Consider the following 19,172-nt stretch of genomic DNA (forward strand, 5'->3'; position numbering starts at 1 on the left):
TAGTTGGTTACACACACGCACACGCACACACTCAATATATAAGGTCTCATTCTGCCACCCTCACATTTTATAGAATACATCAAGTTAGAGTACATGTGTCCTGGATTTGCATATCATTACTGAGTTCATTTATTTCTACTCTGTGAGTGCTAACAATGGTAACTGTGTGAGACACAGTTTCATATTTTTGAAGGGGGCTCTTTTTGTAGCAGGAACTCCTTTGCATATTAGGCCACACACCCGTAATGTAGCCAATCCTCCAAGAGCTTACAGAGCTCTTCTTACAGGAGCTACTGTAAGCTCTTGGAAGATTGGCTACATTAGGGGTGTGTCGCTTAATATGCAAATGAGTACCTGCTACAAAAAGAGCCCTATAGGGTTTCTTGGAAATGGTACAGTTTTTAAAAATCTTTGTCTGTGATAATATGTGAAGCAGCCCTTCTTCTCTAGTTAAAAATAAGGCTTGTACATGTAAGGGGTTTAAACCAGCTTCTATAAGATTTTGAGCTGCCAGCACTGCCACCATTCATGAAATATTCTTATTGGCTGTAGTTGGTGGTTTGCTAGAAATTTGAATGAAGGCTGTCCTGTTTCAGGTACTTTGGAAGTTAGACTCATGGGATGCCAAGATATTTTGGAGAACGTACCTGGTCGATCAAAAGCCACATCCATTACTCTTCCTGGATGGAGTCCAAGTGAAGCTAGATCATCTTTTATGAGCCGAACCAGTAAAAGCAAAAGTGGGAGTAGCCGGAATCTTCTGAAAACAGATGATCTGTCCAGTTGAGTATCTTTACTTTTTAAAAATGGATGTATTTTCAGAAAGGCTTTCATGAAGCATCTTGAGAAAAGTAAATACTGGTGAAAAATTCAGAATAGGTGCATATATTTATGTGGGACTATTTTGTAGCAGTGAGCAGCTTGAACGGAAGTTGTAATAAGAGGTTTAAATCTTACAAAAAGTCTCGAGGGTGTCCTAGATGTTATGGTAGCTAGTAATGCATAAGCCCAAGGCCCTCATCTAGATGTGGAATGGGTTTGGCTAAAACTAATTAAAGAAAGAATTTATAAAATAAATGGTATTGTTTTTGACAATACGTTTGTGTGCCATCACAGTCTCATTTATTAATTGGGAGAATGACAGGACTAAGAAGAAGAAGAAGATTGGATTTATACCCCGCCCTTCACTTGGAGTCTCAGAGCGTCTTACAAACTCCTTTCCCTTCCCCTCCCCACAACAGACACCCTGTGAGGTGGGTGGGGCTGAGAGAACTCTGACACAAACTGCTCTTTTTCAAGGACAGCTGTGCCAGAGCTTGTGACTGACCCAAGGTCACATCAGCAGGTGCAAGTGGAGGAGTGGGGAATCAAACCCGGTTCTCCCAGATTAGAGTCCGCACACTTAACCACTACACCAAAGTGCCTCCCTTTCTCCAGAAATTATCTGCTGGTTGCAACATCAGTAAGGGAATCTTATGACAAGGAGACCAGCAGTGCAATCCTAAGTAGGTCTGCCCAGAATTCTAATGATGTTTACTGGGTAGCGTTTACTCCCAGGAAAGTATTCTTGGGATTGCAGTTCTGGCTTCAGAGCCTTCATTTTGCCCTGGAATGTAGTGTTACTTGGGAACCCTGGAGATTCTGCTATGGTAACATTATGTAGCATAGTGGAAACCCCAGTGCCAGCCATTCTCCCCTTCCATGTAAATCTGAATGGGAAAGGAGTAGCTGTGACTTTGGTAGTGGGGAAGGCTTGACCCAAAAGTCAAAGAGGAGTTCAGGCTGGGTATTCTGAAACGGTGGTCTTGTTTCCTTAGCCACCTCTGGCATTCCAGAAATTATTACCATCAGTAATGGTAGCTAAACAAGGATTAGGTAATTAAAGAGGCCACTAGTGATGTTAGGTTAACCAACCATGTATATCAATTTAAATCAGAGTGATGTATAAGGTTGCTATAGGACAATGGTAGGGTTTGGAGAGCTGGAATGATTTTAAATAGGCTTCATATTCAACAGTGGTTAAAAATCCTTGAGTCTTGTATTGGTATGTTCCCCCAATTCCAATTACATAATTGATCCTTGCCAGTGTTTTTGAGAGAAGTTCTAACACTCAAATGTTTTGTGTCTGGAAAATCCTCTTAGAGTTTTAAGCTGAGTTTCTGGATTTATTTACAGATGAAATCTGTGCTGTTCTGAAGTTGGATAATACTGTGGTTGATCAAACTAGCTGGAAGCCTATTTCCAATCAGTCATGGGATCAGAAGTTTACACTGGAGCTAGACAGAGTAAGGACCTTTTTATTTTGTTAACAGTGACCACCAGTTAAATAATATACTTTTGCGTGTGGTATAATAAGTTTATATGTAATGCTAAACCATGGCTTGTATCATGAATGAGACTTCAGTTCATGCACTTCCTCCTCTCTTCATGTGCTTTGATTTCCCTCCATCTCTTAATAGTTCAGGGCTGTATTTGAATTCAGAATAGCTAAACATGATTTGTGTTTGCCACAGAAGTCAGAACTGCTGTCCCAACAGCTTTTGGTACTCTTATCTGTGTCAACTTCTTGTAAACTATAGTAAATTGAATGCAAACTTGGGAGTGTTGTTTAATCTCTTACATTGTTACACGTTCTAAATTAATTTTAAAACACTAATGATTTTGAAAAGTAAGCTCTTTTTGGAGAGAAGTGGAAGTGGGGTACAATACAAACTATCTGTTTGACAGAATTACACTTGGGAAACGCTTGCAATATGTCCTTAGTGCATGTGGTTATGAAGGCCAATATTATTGTTGGTTTTTAAATGAACTGAGTGTGCTCGCATTCATGGTGATAGAAAGAATTTCCTTCTTTAATAAAAAAATGTATGAAATACCCCATGGAATTATGAGACTGAAAAGGGTCAAGTTGAAGTAAAGTCTCATATCAAGCTAATAAAATATGCTTAAAGCCAAAATCTTATAAAATCTATATTCATAATCTTCCAGCTGGTTTATATAAGAGGGCAAAAACATGGCCAGTATCTAGAAATTGTTCCAAGGTTAAATTTGACAATTTTTTTCAAAAATTCCTAGTCTGAATTAAGGCTAGTTGGGATTTTTATGAAAAAAGATCAAAATGTAAACAGGTTGGAAGTTGTTAATTTTCCAGCTAACTGTTTTGGTATTTTTGTTCAGGGGAGAGTTAGGGATTCCCCTTTAGATAACATCATATTCTATGAAGCACATGTGTGGGATTGTGGGAAAGGTACAGAAACCTCACTGACTTCAAAGGACCTTAGCACTGAACTGGAAACTCAAGTTGCATAGATTTCAATGATTATTCATTTTTAGAAACTTCCTCTGGAATACATACAAGACATGGGCAATGTCTGACTGTTGAATCTGTTCACACATGCAGCATGCTATCAGTCCTGCTGGTTTGGTTGTCTTCATCTAATGCATGTAATCTCAGTAGTAAAAAGAGATGGCTGCTGTAATAATAGAAATAACTGCAGGTTGTACCTAGTTTTCTCCTTGTAACCTCTTGATGGAAGGGTGTTGTGTGGACAGGACAAAATGGTTGCTTTCTATTTGTGTGCTGATACCCTGTTTCCCCGAAAATAAGACCTACCCAAAAAATAAGCCCTAGCAGGATTTCTATGCATTTGTGGTATAAGCCCTAGTGTGTCTTCTTGAGAAAAAATAAATATAAATTTCTTTGTGTTAACATTAAGATAAAATATGCATATCTTAGCCTGCACTATAGGATAAACAGTTGCTTTTGAAATAAAAATATAGTCGTTTATTTTTTATCCACCATTGACGAGGCAGACAATAAATTGCTTGATTCCAGCCTTCTTGGTGCTCTGGCAGCCCTTTGAGGATCGGAGCACTTGGGCTGGTTTGCTTTACCTCTCTGGAAGTAGCTGCAACTGGTTCTGTAAAGCTGTATTTATCTTGTAAAGTCATGTATTCTTATGACTCACCTTTTTCATAAAATGAATTGCTTTAAAGTAAATGTTATTGGATCTATACGTGGGTGTTTTTATAGTAGCAGGTTTAAATAGCCACGGAACGTATTCCTTGAGCTTGACAAAAGACCTTGTAAAACATCTGAAGAGCTGTTACGTTACATAGCGTTTCTGGAGCATAACACAAGTAAAGCACCTTTTTAATGTTACCGTGGGTGAACGAGGAAGAGAAAATATTCCCCTGAGGCTCCTTAGGGTTCATATTGCAACTTCTGCCACTTGGTTGCCCATCCTCAGTAGACATACTTTCAAGGCCAGTTCACAAGTTGCCTGCTATTTGCAAGCTGCTTCAGAAATGTCCAAAGGAAGTGGCTCATAGGCAGGGATAGCGACATAGCTACTTTTCCACTCCAGCATTATGAACAACCAAAGTACAATTAATGGCCAAGAAAGGAACCACATCACAAGCCTTGCCAATGTGACCTTTTCCCACCTTCATGTTGCTCTGCTCTGGTGGATCCTGATGGTAGATTATAAACTGGCCTTCAACTTCCCCCCTCCCCCAAAATAGGTCTTCGGGAATGTACTAACTACACAACATTTAATGTTAAAAATTGTGTTTTTAATTTCCTTCAGTCACGTGAATTGGAAATTTCTGTTTATTGGCGTGATTGGAGATCCCTGTGTGCAGTGAAGTTTCTAAGGCTGGAAGACTTCTTAGATAACCAGCGACATGGGATGTGTCTCTACCTTGAGCCCCAGGGCACTCTGTTTGCCGAGGTGAGGACACAAGTACAGCATGCATTTTTAAAGAATAACTTGTGAGAGCTGGCACTTCGAAAATGAATTTTAAAACTACTTGTTTGAACTGCAGGTTACGTTTTTTAATCCAGTTATTGAAAGGAGACCAAAACTTCAAAGACAGAAGAAAATTTTCTCAAAGCAACAAGGTAACACAATTTTTATGGATTTAACACTGTGTTATAAAATTAATGTTGAAATGCATTTCTGAGCCCAACCACCTGAATAGAAAGCTGATCTAAATTGTTAGAATTCCATTGTAAAATATTTATTTAGAACTTGTAGATAGGGCTTCAAATAATAAAATCAGTTTTTTAAGAGTCTGTTACTTAGGAAAATATGGAAGATTACATGTTTAGTTTATTCATAAAAAATAATAAACTAATGAATATGAATTTTCTTTTAATTATCGCTTTTGGTGATAAGCAAGATTACTTGCGCTGTGATTTCTTTCTCCACAGGCAAAACATTCCTCAGAGCTCCTCAAATGAATATTAATATTGCCACTTGGGGAAGGCTGGTGAGAAGAGCTATTCCTACAGTAAATCATACTGGCACTTTCAGCCCTCAAGCTTCTGTGCCTGCTACAGTGCCAGTGGTTGATACTCGTATTCCTGAGTTAGCATCAGCAGCTAGGTAAATGGCAAAGAAATGCTGAGCACCTTTTGCATATAAAAGTGACGAGGAACTACTGTAATGTAAAAGGGAACATGAGTTTATTTACTGTTCTAAGATATCTTACCTTGAATAGAAATTGTAAATGAATGCTTAGCAAATCTAGTTTTTGTTTACCAAAATTGTCACCATGCTCACTAAGCAAATTGCTTTCTTTAAGCGACTCCCCTGTAGCCAAATTGGAATTTGAACTTGAATCTGAACCCCCACTTACTCCACCGCGTGCTTCTTCTCTCGGAGAAATAAGTGAACCTTCACCTGAGCCGAAGGCGCCAGCTACACCCACTCAGGCAAGGCTTTTCATTTGGAATAATTGAATAGGTTATTGCAGTATTTTTAGAAATGTTGCAGCTAAATATTATGTGGTCGTAAGAATTGTTTCCTCGGTTTGGCTTCTATCTAGAGCTCACTATCGTTGAGGCTTTCTGGGTGCAGTTCTCTCAGCCAAGGTATATAAGAGGTATTTATAGGATCTGGTCATGATGTATGACTACTTCAAATGAATGTGCAAAAAAAAAAAAAGCACTTGGTATATTTTTTTAAAGTAGATAATTAGGCCATAATCCAAATAATACTTGGAGGTTTTGTACTCCGACAGGGAACTTCTTGGCTACTTTTCTTTGAATAGGAGACGTGCCACACCTCTGGTATCATGCTTCAGGTTGCAGACTGTGTTTGCCGCTCATTTGCATTTCCAAAGTCTTTTGTGGTAGAGCATGAGAAGATGTTGTCAAGAAATAAAAGTCTGAAGCATTCTTCGTTGTATAGAGTGAGGTGAACAGGTATTAGGATCCCTGTGTCCTGAATATTTTCACCCAGCCCTAGTTAAGTCTTGATAGTTCTGACTATAGTTTGTTTTATACAGCTGTTGGAAGAATTTTATATTCTTCATGATCTCTCCCTGAGATCCCCAAGAACTGCTGCCAGATTCCACAAATGATGAGTGATCAGTGGTCTGACTGGGTAGAAGACAGCTGCTTATATTCAGCTATGTGTATTTCTCCTTTAAATCATAATTTAAATTCATGTCACAATAAAAAAAAACCCTGTTAAAATCTAATAAGGTAAATAATACTAGATACGACCAGTGAAGACATAATTATCAACAACTCCTGTATCCTCTGAAAAGCCTGCCAAAACAAGAAAACTTTCACACAGCCTTCTGAAAATATGTCCCAGTGTTTCTCCTGGGGCAGAGCATTCCCCAAACCTTTGGCCAGCAATAGAAAAATTCTGTCCCTTCGCTTTTCTCATAAAGTGGGGATTTTGTACAGGCCTCCCCTGAAGCATGTGCCTGGGAGAGATGAATGAGTACAACATGGGAGAGGCAGTCTTTTGACAATTTTACAGCCTGTTCAATCCGTTTATTATGAGAGTGGTATTTTAAAAAAATTTGCAAGCGCATCGAGATGAGATCCTGAATTCCATAATCTCAGATTAAAAAATCTACTGCTATAGCATTACTCTTTTAGATAGACTGCACTCATCCCAGTTTCTAGCAACTTTCATTTTTTTAAATCTTCAGATTTTTTTTCTTCTACACATTTCACAGGATGCAGAAACGTTTGAGTTTGAGCATGACAGAAATAATTTTGTCCCCAAACTTCAGCCGGAAATTATTTGTGAGACTCAAATGTCAAACTCTGATATAGAGTATACTATAAGAGAACCTGAAGATAGAAGGTACGTTTATCCTTTGACTTTGTAATGTCTCTGGCTTCATATTGAGTAGAAATTCTTACTCACTTAAAAAAAAATGCTATCTTTCAGAACGCAACAGAGATTTCAGTTTAGCTTACAAGACTTCCGATGTTGTGCTGTTCTGGGCAGAGGACACTTTGGAAAGGTATGTTGGATGGACAAGATTACATTTGTCCCTGTCCTCCGTCTTTTTGATCTTTGTCATGGTTTCTGTGCATCACACCTGTGGGATTAAGGTGCTTGCTCTTACTGGTGAACTTTCAAAGCTCAGCAAAGCCTTTTTCCCGCACCCCAGTCCCTGTACCATGCGTAGGAACTCTCACTGCGCATGTCAACAGGTGCGGGGCGTGGACATCCCGCCAGTTCTTTTCTGACCGCTGCACTGATTGGATGACTCCACGCCTTGGTCAGTAAAATTACCATCTACGTCATTAGACTTCAGGTTTTTTGCTCAGCTTTTCGCTTTTCCTCAGACAGCCCTACTCCTTTAATGCCTCTTGGGCCCAATGGCAGTGATGACTGTGGTACTTGTCTTTGCCAAGCTGCGTATGAGGATCCTCCAACTGTGGTTCCTCAGGAAATTCAAACCCATGCGTCACTGTCAGTTGATGAGACTCCATGTACTGTCTCATGTCCTTGACTCCCTAACCTGGTAGAAGCACAGATCCAACCTCATGTAAGGGACACCCTTCCAACTGCCCGCCCCCACAGACACTCTGACCATGGACACCTCCCTGTGGGGTTGGGGCACCCACATGAGAGGGCTCTGTGTGGGTGCCAGATGGAGCACTCACCACCAGCAACACCACATAAACTTCCTAGAGCTCCTGGCAATCAAATTCGCCCACCAGTCATTCCACCCATTCATAGTGGAGAAGGTGGTACCTGTGCTCATGGACAATACCACTGCCCTCAGTTATATAAACCAGCAGGGGGTGCAGTATCCAGGAGTTTCTGCTCCCTTGCAATGGACCTATGGGACTTTCCTTGTTGCCTCTCACTTGCCTGAGGCACAGACCATTGAAGCAGACCTCAGCAGGTGGGAGGGCATCCCTACACAAATGGAAACTCAGCTGAACCCACCTTTTCCCCGTGTTCAAAAAGTGTGGTTTCCTTGTTGTGGATGTCTTCACCTCGAGAGAGAACTGGAACTGCCAAGCATTCTGCTGCAGGGGGGGCACAAACCTAAAGTCACTGGGGGATGGACTCCTATACCCATGGTCACACAAGTTCCTGTTCCTCCCCCCCCCCCCCAACACCACCACCACTGCTTCCCATCACCAGGGAGAAGCCGAATTGCATCCTGGTCAGACCTTGCTGGTCTCAGCAAGGGCGGTTCCCTGTAATTCTTTGAGTACCCCAAATGATGACACACCACTTTCCACCAGCTGCAGACCTTCTACTCACATGGGGGCTGTAACACGACGTCCCGCACCTGAAATTGACAACGTGGAAAATCATCTTGGATCCTTCCCTAAATGGGTGAGAGAGGTCATGATTAACAATAGGAAACCATCCACCTGGATATCCTATACCTATAAGTGGCATAAGTTTCTCACCTTCACCCAGGACTCCACAACTTTACCAGAGCAGGCTGACCTCCCTACCATCTTCAGTTTCCTGCTCTCACTTGTGGACTCAGGACTGAATCATTCCTCTGTGAGAGTTTACTTGGCCGCCATATCCGCATACCACCAGAAAATCAGTGGCCACTCTGTTTTCACCCACCCGGACACCAAGAGGTTCCTGAGGGGACTGTTACGTATGTACCCCCTAGTCAAACTTCCAGTCCCTGCTTGGGACCTTCTACTGGTCCTCAGGAAGCTAACAGTTAGGCCCTTCGAGCCTATGGTCATGTGCAAGCATTGGCACCTAGTGTGGAAAACAGCATTCTTTATCGCCATCACGTTGGCAAGGCATGTAGGAGAACTCCTGGCCCTCTGACAGGATCCTCCTTACCTCCGGTTCTACAGTGAAGGGGTTTCTCTGGCACCAGATATCAAATTTCTACCAAAGGTGGTTTTAGATTGCCACCTCCATGCTGACATCATACTCCCTGACTTCTTCACTAATCTCAAGGTTGACACAGAGACTCCTTCACTCTCTGGATGTGAGATGGGTCTTGCTGTTCTACCTTGAAACCAGATCACAAGGACCCTCACCTTTTCATCTCCTGTGCATCGCATTGGAAGGGCCATCGGATTTCGGTCCAAAGACTACCTAAGTCGATCATCAGAACAATTAAACTGTGCTATCATTTAGCAAAACGGCCTCTCCCAGGACCTATCCGAGCACATTCTACGAGGGCGATGGCCACTTCCACGGCCTTCCTCAGAGGGATCCTTCTGCAGGACATCTGCAAGGCAGCCACGTGGGTGACACAGGACACCTTCACCAGACACTGTGCCCTTGATGTTCATGTGCACCAATGAGCCACGATGGGGACGGTCCATCCTACAATCCGCATGTGATTGAGTAGCTGCCAGCACCCTCCTCCAGATCAGTCAGAGCTTGCTACTCTCCCACAGGTGTGATGCACAGAGAGCACTAGAAAGATAAACAGGTTGCTTACCTGTAACTGATGATCTTCGAGTGGTCATCTGTGCATTCACACCACCTGCCTGGCCTCCCCCCCCCCCCGCTGTCAGCCCCTCTGATCGGATCTGGGGTTTTTACACAGCAGTCAGAAGGAACTGGCAGGATGTCCACACCCTGCCCCTGTTGTCATGCACGGTGGGAGTTCCTATGCATGGCACAGGGGCTGCGCATGGGGAAAAGGCTTTGCTGATTTTTGAACGTTTACTGGTCGAAGCCATTGCAGGTGCCTTAATCCTGCAGGTGTGAATGCACAGATGACCACTCAAAGATCATCAGTTACAGATAAGCAACCTGTTTTTTTTCCTGGCCTTGAACTTCTCTTTTCAGCAGCGTGCTGTATTTAGGAACTCGGATTTTATAAAATAAAACAGTTTCCTTATGCTCAGTCAGTGTGCTAATCAATCTAAAACAGGTTTAAAAATTTGGGGTGGTGGGGGTGTTCACAGAATAATAGAATTTTGTCCATCAGTGTAGAGGAAAGTGTGCTCATTGAATGTTGTCTTTTTGTTTCAGGTCCTTCTGGCTGAGTATAAAAATACAAATGAAATGTTTGCTATTAAAGCCTTAAAGAAAGGAGACATTGTTGCTCGTGATGAAGTAGACAGGTCTGTATGAAGGAGAGAGAACTTCAGAATACATCTTGGTTCTTAAGGGCCACGGTACAAAACGCTGCTTTAGGGAGACCCAGTGACTTGTAAACATTCAGTGGGATATTTCCTCCTCAGAGCAGCATACAACAATGTTATATTGCAAACTTGCTCTTGAAATTTCCCACAGTTTCAAAACCAGCATGTCATATTGGGTGTGGATGTGGATGCTGTTCTGCTACAATGCTTATTTACAATCCTCATACGTAGTCAAGAGAAACTGCGACTTGTTAAAGCATTTCAAATCAGAGTGATAAGGAACAGCTCAGGTTGAAGACTTCCTGGTTTTGGAAATCAGGGCTGTTCAAGAGGAACAGGAACATGTGTGCCAAAGAATAAACAAGGCTCATAGTTGTGATTAACAAACCAAGTGTTTGTTTGGGTGACATCTGAGTACAGCCATAGATTAGAAGTAAATATAGATTCAGAGTATAAAGTAAAATAAGCTTCTGTTAGGATAGTGCCAGCTCCTGCCAACCTAGCAATTCGAAAGCAAGAAATTGCAAGTAGATAAATAGGTACCACTTCAGTGGGAAGGTAACAGCGTTCCGTGTGCCTTGGTGTTTAGTCATGCCGGCCACAAGACCACGGAAATGTCTTCGGACAGCTCTGGCTCTTCGGCTTTGAAACAGAGATGAGCACCACAACCCTAGAGTCGGATTCGACTGGGTTTTGAGCAAGGGAACCTTTACCTTTAGGATAAAATAGTGGTGATCTGCCTGCCATTAATATATTGCTTTGCTTCTAGCTTGTTTGTGTGCATATACCTGAACGCATGCACATAGGGATGTACAAGGGTGTTTTACAGTTCACAGCTGCTGTGCCTTTTTAAACAAAAAGGTTATCTTATCACACTTATATCCTGCCTTTCTGGTGCATTTGCAACAGCCCTGTTGGCAGCTCCGTTTCTGTGTGCCCCGGGTGCGTGAGCAGCCTTGTACAAATGGGCATTGTGTCCAAAACACTTCTCCCAATCTCAGGGCTGGAAATGTGCATATGAAGCCCTCTTTAAACATTAGTAACCATGCCTGGGTGAGAGCTGGGGGGGGGGAGTCTTCTTGCACCATCTCCCACTTCCTGCCAAACAGCTCGTGGGAGAAATTACTACCTTTTAATACAGATGTCATTGGCAGCTAGGACTATCATCATTCTTTTTTCATTCTGTATAACAGGAATCAGTATTGTTAAAAATGTTCCTCAATAGTGTAGTCTAATTGTCTTTGTTGGCTAAGATTTGAATTCTGTTTTGTAAAGGCCCATTTAGGTAGTGTGCTTTCCCTGTGCAATACTCTGTAATGCATATTTCCTGCCATTGGCATGGTGAATCTCTTGCTTTCCACCTAATAAATTCTGTGATAATCTGGCATGCTAATTTTCTCAATGGCATTGTGAATATTTGCTTTATGTTCCTCCTGGATGTGGCTTTGATAGATGCCATGTGTCTGCCAGAGCTATGTGAACAAATGGAGACTACCCTGGCCCCAAATCTCGTCTGCACTGTGAGGGAGTCTTTGCACTTCAGAACAGATGGGCATTCTTTGCCATACTTTGTTCAGTTGAATCATATTTTAAGGTTCCAGTTTAGTAGAAGAATCTCCATGTTGGAAAGCGGCAACATTTTTTGGGAACGGGTTTTTCAGCTTCCACTGGGCTGGTGCCATGGACTCAAGGGCTGACACTCCTCATACTTGATGGGGGTGGGGGGAGATCCTGAAATATAGCAAGAGAACACTATGTTTAAAAAAAGAAAGTCTAAACTTAATACACACATTAGGGTTGCCAACTGTAGGCTGGTGAAAATCCTGGAGGTTTGGGTGTGGACCTGGAGAGGATGGGACTCGGGGAGTAGAGGGATCTCACCAGAGTGTGATGCCATAGAGTCCATCTGCCAGATTAGCCATTTTCTCCAGGGAAACTGATCTCCATACTCTGGAGATAAGTTGTAATTCTGGGAGACCTTTAGGCCCCACCTGGAAATTGGCAACCCTGACATACATGGTACCTGATTGCAGCAGAAAACAATGTGATAGATGTAATATTTGTATAGGACTGGGATACAGATTAGTTTTGGGAAGGTTTTAAGAGGATGTCATGTGACGGTTCACAATCACGTAGATTGGTTTGAAATGTTACTGCTGGACTCTTTAGAACCTCTTGTACTTGGGTTAAAATCAGTTCCAGCTGTGTTGTGACTGTTCTAAAACATTTCTTTTTTTCAGTCTGATGTGTGAGAAGCGGATCTTTGAAACTGTGAACAGTGTAAGGCACCCCTTTCTGGTGAACCTCTTTGCTTGTTTCCAAACCAAAGATCATGTGTGCTTCGTAATGGAGTATGCCGCTGGTGGGGACCTCATGATGCATATTCACACTGATGTCTTTTCTGAACCAAGAGCAGTGTAAGTGTTCTTTTTTTCTTTTCTTTTTCATACGTGCATGTGTCTGTGTGTCTATGCATGAGTGTGTGCACCTGGTAGTCATGGCGACCTCTGGTGACTGACCCCTACTGGGGGCTTGGAGAATATTCAGAGAGGTGGCTGAATAAAGCCTGCCCCTGCCTCCTGACTGCTGGTATTCCACGGAGGTCTCCCATCCAAGTACTTGCCAGAGTAGACCCTGCTTAGCTTCTAAGATCTGATGAGATCTGGCTTGCCTGGGCTATCGAGGTCAGGGGAAGTGTTGTTCTTTTCTGTTGGCCAAAAAGATATGTATGGGCATTGATATAAATAGCTTCAGTTTGGTGTTTTTGTTTTCTGAAGGAACAGCCCAGGTGTAACACTGGCTCCACCTCAGGTTTCAGAACCTGATTTAAGGGAATCCTTGATTAGCCCTAACAATGTTTAATGTAGCAAACTGGGAGGAAGAAATGTAGTCTTGGAGGTGGGACTGAAATCAGGAGCACATATGATGAGGCATAATTGCTGCAGCAGTGTGGCATTCAAGCCTGTGGCATAGTCATCGTTGGCCAGCTTTATAAGTGTGCCCATGGTTTTCTTCCATGTGGAAAACAGCAGTTGTGTGCAACTGTCTTATGCTTGTGAGATTTCAGTAGAGACGGAGAATTTTGGGCAAGTCAAGAGGTGCTTAGGATGAACCTGAGCACCATCCTGACGGATTTGGAGCACTGTGACACAGACCTATGTCTGGGCTTTCCTGTATACTGTAATGAGACTTTTGGTTTGACAGGCATTGCAAAGCACACCCTGCCTGCTCAAGGCACATGCTCTAGTTGGGTCAGCACATACTTCTCTGTACATCAGTAGCAGCCATGTGTCTGTCTAGATGTTAGGGGCACAAGGGGCCCCTGCGCCCCGAGAAGAGTCTTCTGTGCATGAAAGCACTTTAAGCATGAACAGACGATTCCTTCATGAGCAGAAGAGTGCCTTCAGCGCCATCGTATATTGATTAAAAGGTTTTAAATCCAGTTTCTAAATAAATTCTCAAAGATAGTTCTGTGATATTGAGCTTTGGCTGTCTGACGTGTGCAGGATTTTATTCATCTGATTTTCAGCAGTTCGTAGAAGTATATGAGAACTGACACATTCTATTATCTTTAAACAGATTTTATGCTGCCTGTGTGGTTCTTGGATTGCAGTATTTGCATGAGCATAAGATAGTTTATAGGTAAGTACCTTAATGCATAAGGTATGAATTTCTGTCTGCTGCCTACATCTTACATATTCTGTTATTGTACTTTTTAATTTTTTAATAATTGTAACCCCCAAACTGAAAAGAAATTGAAAATATAACAAAATATAACAATGGTGGAAAGTCTACAGATTACGCTTCTACAAAGCTTTCCAAATATCTGAAAATATGCCCATGCTCAGTTGTCATCTGTATGCCATATGTTTCAATGTTGATAAGGTTGTAAAGTCCTCAATCCATTAGATTATGGGAACTGGGCATTTATCTGTCTAGTGTTATAGTATGTCTTTTAGCAACAGTAAGGGCACAGAGGATCTGTTTTCACTGACCATATGTTAGCCTCCAGGAGACAGGCAAATGGTTTAAAAGTACATAGGCATCTTCAAAGATCAGTGAATGTGTAATTACTTTCTCCCAAAAAGGTCAAATAACTGGACAGGCCCAAAGCATATGTTGAAGAGACATGTCTTGTAAGTTACAGTACCACCAGTTAGACATTTAGTCCTGTACTCAAAAAGGCATTGTGGTGTGCAGTATATTGTAAACATAATTTTTTGCAGACTAAGTTTCAGCTTCAGAGCCATAGAAACAACAGGTATAAAGTTAAGGGCCATATCCCTCCTCATGTTTTCTCTTTACGGACTTGCCATGAAATATTTGCACAAGCCTGCAAGCTGTTTCCAAACATTATTATTATGAAATAGATTAAGTATTTGTAAATGGTTCCATTGAGTACTTTGGATCTGCCTAGAGCCAGAGTACGAGTTTGTCTTATCTTTATTTGCAGAGATTTGAAATTGGATAACTTGTTGCTAGATACAGAAGGTTTTGTGAAGATAGCTGACTTTGGCCTCTGCAAGGAAGGTAAGCCTTTTCAAAACTGTGGTTTATAATGACAGGCTTTTCTGGCAACGGCAAACACTGTAGCCTACTATTTTCAATTACACCCTCAAATACTGAGTTACCTCTCCCCCTGTCCCAGTGAATGAAGATTATAGACATCTCTCCTCTATTCAGAGTGGTAGTGACTGATTAGGCTTTAGTAGGAAGCAATGCCCTGCCATGTTCGTTCTGAGATGACACTGCAAAGATTGGAGGGGAAACCTATATCCATTTCCACCCTACCACTTTCAACTTCTGTGGGAGAGGGAGGAAATTGTGACTTCTCAGGTGGTTTCAGCTAAGTCTGCAGTTAGAGTACAAAATGTACACATGCCCTATTGAGTGGAAAGTGGGTTGGGGAAAACCCTGTTCCTTTCAGATACTAGTAAACAGTGAGTATGAATAGGCATGGGCACAAATTGGCTCACGAGCCAAAATTCGGCACAAACTTGGGCCAGTTCAGAGCCTCCAAACCAATGTTTGGGGAAGCTGCCTTCCCCAAACATTTCCCAGACTTTTGTCTGGTTCAGCTGTTCGGGGTCATTTAAACCTAACAGTTAAGCAGTGCAGGGTCCGCTGTTAGGTTGAAATTGCTACCAGCCATTCAACTCTTCCTGGGTGATCCCCCCTTCTTTCACCCAGAGGGGGAACTGAACTCGCCGGTTTGGTTTGGGGTTTAGTTCAGGGGCCACCTCAATCCGAACCCGGTTTTTTAGGTTTGTGCCCATCCCTAATTATGAGTGTTTGGAAGGTTTATCTAATTCAGAATGCAGTGACTAGGCATCTAACGAGTTTTAAATGCTCTGTACTGCCTGCCAACTCATTTCTGGGCATGAGTTCTGGTTTCCTTTAAAACTGTTCTCCATTTGGGAGCATCTCATCCCATATAAGCCTGTCTTATGTATGTGGCTGGTCTAGCGACTGTAATAAACTCTACTACTAAGCCTGTCTTCCAATTAAGATATTCATCAGAAGCCCTGCTTTGCGTTCTCTCAGTTCTAGAAACTGGCATCAGAGACAGTCTTCTCGGTGGTAGTACCCAGGCTCTGGAACTCAGTTCCCACATAGGCTTATCTGGCACCAAGTTTGACCGAGTCGTCTCTTTTGTGAAAAGTTCTCTTGCTTTTTTTTTCATTGCTGTTTTTAGAAGGCTTGCTTTTGGTTTCTGTGCTGATGATTTTATTATCTCAATCTGATGCCATTGTAAATTGTTTCATTTGCTATTTCTGTCTTAGTTTGCTGCTGTTCTTGCTTTAATTTTATTGGCAGGTTTTATTTTTTATTTTTATAAGACAGCTTGTAGATACTTCCATGGAGAGGTGGGGCATCTAAATAATGAAATAAATAAATCAGGGAAGGATTAGGCCCATCTGTATTTTTAAAGGGACAAGAGTAAAACTTTACATGCATGTAAATCCATACTTGGTTTGTCTGGAGTGCCAATAGCAGAATATAAAACATAACACTTTCTGTATCTGATAGAAGAGCTGGCATTTTGCAGCTAAATATAGACCAAATTCTAGTTTCCTCACTTGTAAAATTAGCTTCCTGCCCACATACAAAAAAAAATTATTGTAGAACTGATAACTACCATAAATCTCTGTTGGGGGGGAATCACTCTAAAGTAACAAAGTTTTATTAAATTTACAGTAGTAGCCTTTGTTAATAAGGAAGTATATTAGAACATAATTAGAAATTCTTGAATATGTTCTTGCCCCTTGCTCTTTTGTAAAATTTTGGCACAAAATTTGCACCTCCCCCTTCCTTGTGAATTCATGCCACTGTGGAAAAAATATCTTCCAGTATGAATAAATAGCATAAAATTGAGTTGTTAAATATATACCTCAGCTAGGTCGAACTTGGGTGAAAGAGCTCTATTATTAGATTTTAGAGTCTGGAAAGTTACTTAACTTGCTTAGATTAGAGGCAGAACTAAATAGCTAGTCCTTTTCTCACCTGAAGTTGCTGAATAAAATCATCCATACTTTTGATAAGTGCTTTAGTAAAACTCAATTTTTCTTTTATTTACTTTATTTATTATTTAGATTTCTATCCCCGCCCTTCTATCCCCTGCAGCCTTAAGGGTTTTTTTAAAGGGGTGTCACCAGTTGTAAACAGTTCTTCAGATGAATTTGAATCTGGCCTCTGTCGAATAAACAAGAAATTCCCAACCTCACTGAATTGTTGGCATAGATCAGGGCACCCAGCATGGTGCCTGTGCGCACCATAGCTCATGCTGACACCTTTCCTGGTGTCCACCAATTGCTTTAAGTGGGCAGGGCCTAGATGAGGCTTTTGCCCAGCAAGGTTTATGATTGGCCATTGAAGATTTCATTGGTTGTGAAGACTTTTAAAAACATTGCTTTAGCATCATGAACTTCACCGCGTGACTGAAGGTAAGCTGTGGCAGATATTTTGTGGCTGCGCCCACTACACTATATCCAAATTCCAAAAGTGCACACAGGCTCAAAAAGGTTGCATAGATGACATAAAGTTAGGGATGGACACAGGAAATGATGTATACTGCTGTATATTTTAAAGCAGCAGAATCACTTATTGATCATGGTTTTCCACGATCGGTTTTGCCAGTTGTAGTATACAGAGTCACTAAAAAAACCCAGTGCAAGGGACCTGGCTTCAGTTTTCTGAAATTGTGTAACTGTTGCAGGCATGGGATTTGGTGACCGAACAAGTACATTCTGTGGCACTCCAGAATTTCTTGCTCCAGAAGTGTTGACAGAAACATCTTATACAAGAGCTGTGGACTGGTGGGGCCTTGGTGTGCTCATCTATGAAATGCTGGTTGGTGAGGTAAGTGTAATAAAATATAAAAATATTTCCCTTATCAATCTAGGAGGTCTTAAGAAATCTTAGTCTAAGGAAGGTGAGGGAAAGGATGTGCATGTTTGGGAGAGGCAAACCCTTCTTATTTTCAATATGGAAAGGAACAGAAATTTCCTGCCTCATGCTGCAGCCCCTTGTGCCTGCAACACTGCTTCTGGTTTTCACTGTATTCCCCCTGTATAGTGCTGAATGTGATATAGGATCTGAAATGGGAGGATGGAATTAATAAAAATGCTCCTTCCTTTTGGGCAGAAGTGCCATTCAGTTGTGGTTCGTTAAAATTGAGTAGTTATTTTCACTAAAGTGGTAGTGTTAAGTGCCATCAGGTTGCAGCCAACTTATAGTGACCCTGTAGGGTTTTAAAAGCGCGAGACATTCTCTGTGTGGCAACCCTGGACTTCCTTGGCAGTCTCCCATCTGAGTACTAACCAGGTTTCTGGTAATGATCCATACTTGTGACTTTTCCCTCCAGTCTCCCTTTCCTGGAGATGATGAAGAGGAGGTTTTTGACAGTATTGTAAACGATGAAGTAAGATATCCTCGGTTCCTTTCTACAGAAGCCATCTCCATAATGAGAAGGGTAAGACCATTCTAGTGTGCATACATGTCTGTTTTGCTAGTGCCAAATGTATGTCTAATCCATGACTGCACGTACAAAGGGGAAGCAATTAATATTAAAGCCATCTATATTATCTTTGGGGTATGCTCTCAAATTCATGTAATGTTAAGCATCAAATGAAGGTATGGTGGGGGGGTTGCAGAATATTAGCTAACCGTTTAGAATAATAACACTCCTCTTAATAGCTAACTGAATTTACAAAATTTTAATTAAGTAGCATAAAGAATACCATTTTTGCTTTCTTTACTGTTGAGCAAAGGTTTTAAAAAGCTAGTCACTTTGTCATTAAAACAGATCAGATTCCTAGTTAAATGTATCATGGTCATTCACATTATGTATATAGTGTTCTCTGTACCTGTGGAATTTAACTCTAGAATTTTAACTTTGAATTGTTACTCTGAATTGTATTGAAATTTTATTACTGGAAATCATCACAGAAATTTAATTCACAAGTTCTTAATGCTTTTTTAGCTTCTGAGGCGAAATCCAGAGCGGCGTCTTGGTGCTGGTGAGAAAGATGCTGAAGATGTCAAAAAGCATCACTTTTTCCGGGTGAGTACCAGCTAGAAAACTATGAAATCCAGTAGCAGTTCGAAGGCCAGGGTCCAGCGTACCTAAGGGACCGCCTTTCTCCATATGTTCTCCCAAGAGTGGTACGGTCAGGGTCGCAGCACCTACTGGTGGTTCCTGGCCCCAAGGACATCAAGCTGGCTGCAACCAGGGCTAGGGCTTTTTCGGCGGCGGCTCCTGTCTGATGGAATGAGCTCCCAGAGCAGGTTTGGGCCCTGCGGGACCTGGCACAGTTCC

General features: G+C 41.7%; 1 protein-coding gene across 1 annotated transcript in view; it reads left to right on the forward strand.

Annotated features, from left to right (window-relative positions):
- PKN2 (protein kinase N2) overlaps positions 1-19,172 on the forward strand; it is a 73,780-nt gene that overhangs the window by 51,939 nt on the left and 2,669 nt on the right. Inside the window, exons 7-21 of the mRNA XM_015429781.1 lie at positions 597-782; positions 2,176-2,285; positions 4,590-4,733; positions 4,828-4,903; positions 5,216-5,390; positions 5,590-5,719; positions 6,982-7,112; positions 7,200-7,275; positions 10,242-10,333; positions 12,595-12,771; positions 13,934-13,996; positions 14,808-14,884; positions 17,571-17,713; positions 18,219-18,326; positions 18,837-18,917. Coding sequence (XP_015285267.1) covers positions 597-782; positions 2,176-2,285; positions 4,590-4,733; positions 4,828-4,903; positions 5,216-5,390; positions 5,590-5,719; positions 6,982-7,112; positions 7,200-7,275; positions 10,242-10,333; positions 12,595-12,771; positions 13,934-13,996; positions 14,808-14,884; positions 17,571-17,713; positions 18,219-18,326; positions 18,837-18,917 — 1,769 coding nt within the window. The remainder of the gene's footprint in view (positions 1-596; positions 783-2,175; positions 2,286-4,589; positions 4,734-4,827; positions 4,904-5,215; positions 5,391-5,589; positions 5,720-6,981; positions 7,113-7,199; positions 7,276-10,241; positions 10,334-12,594; positions 12,772-13,933; positions 13,997-14,807; positions 14,885-17,570; positions 17,714-18,218; positions 18,327-18,836; positions 18,918-19,172) is intronic.

Source organism: Gekko japonicus, unplaced genomic scaffold, assembly GCF_001447785.1.
Source record: "Gekko japonicus isolate JY-2015 unplaced genomic scaffold, Gekko_japonicus_V1.1 scaffold978, whole genome shotgun sequence".
NCBI classification, from domain to species: domain Eukaryota; kingdom Metazoa; phylum Chordata; class Lepidosauria; order Squamata; family Gekkonidae; genus Gekko; species Gekko japonicus.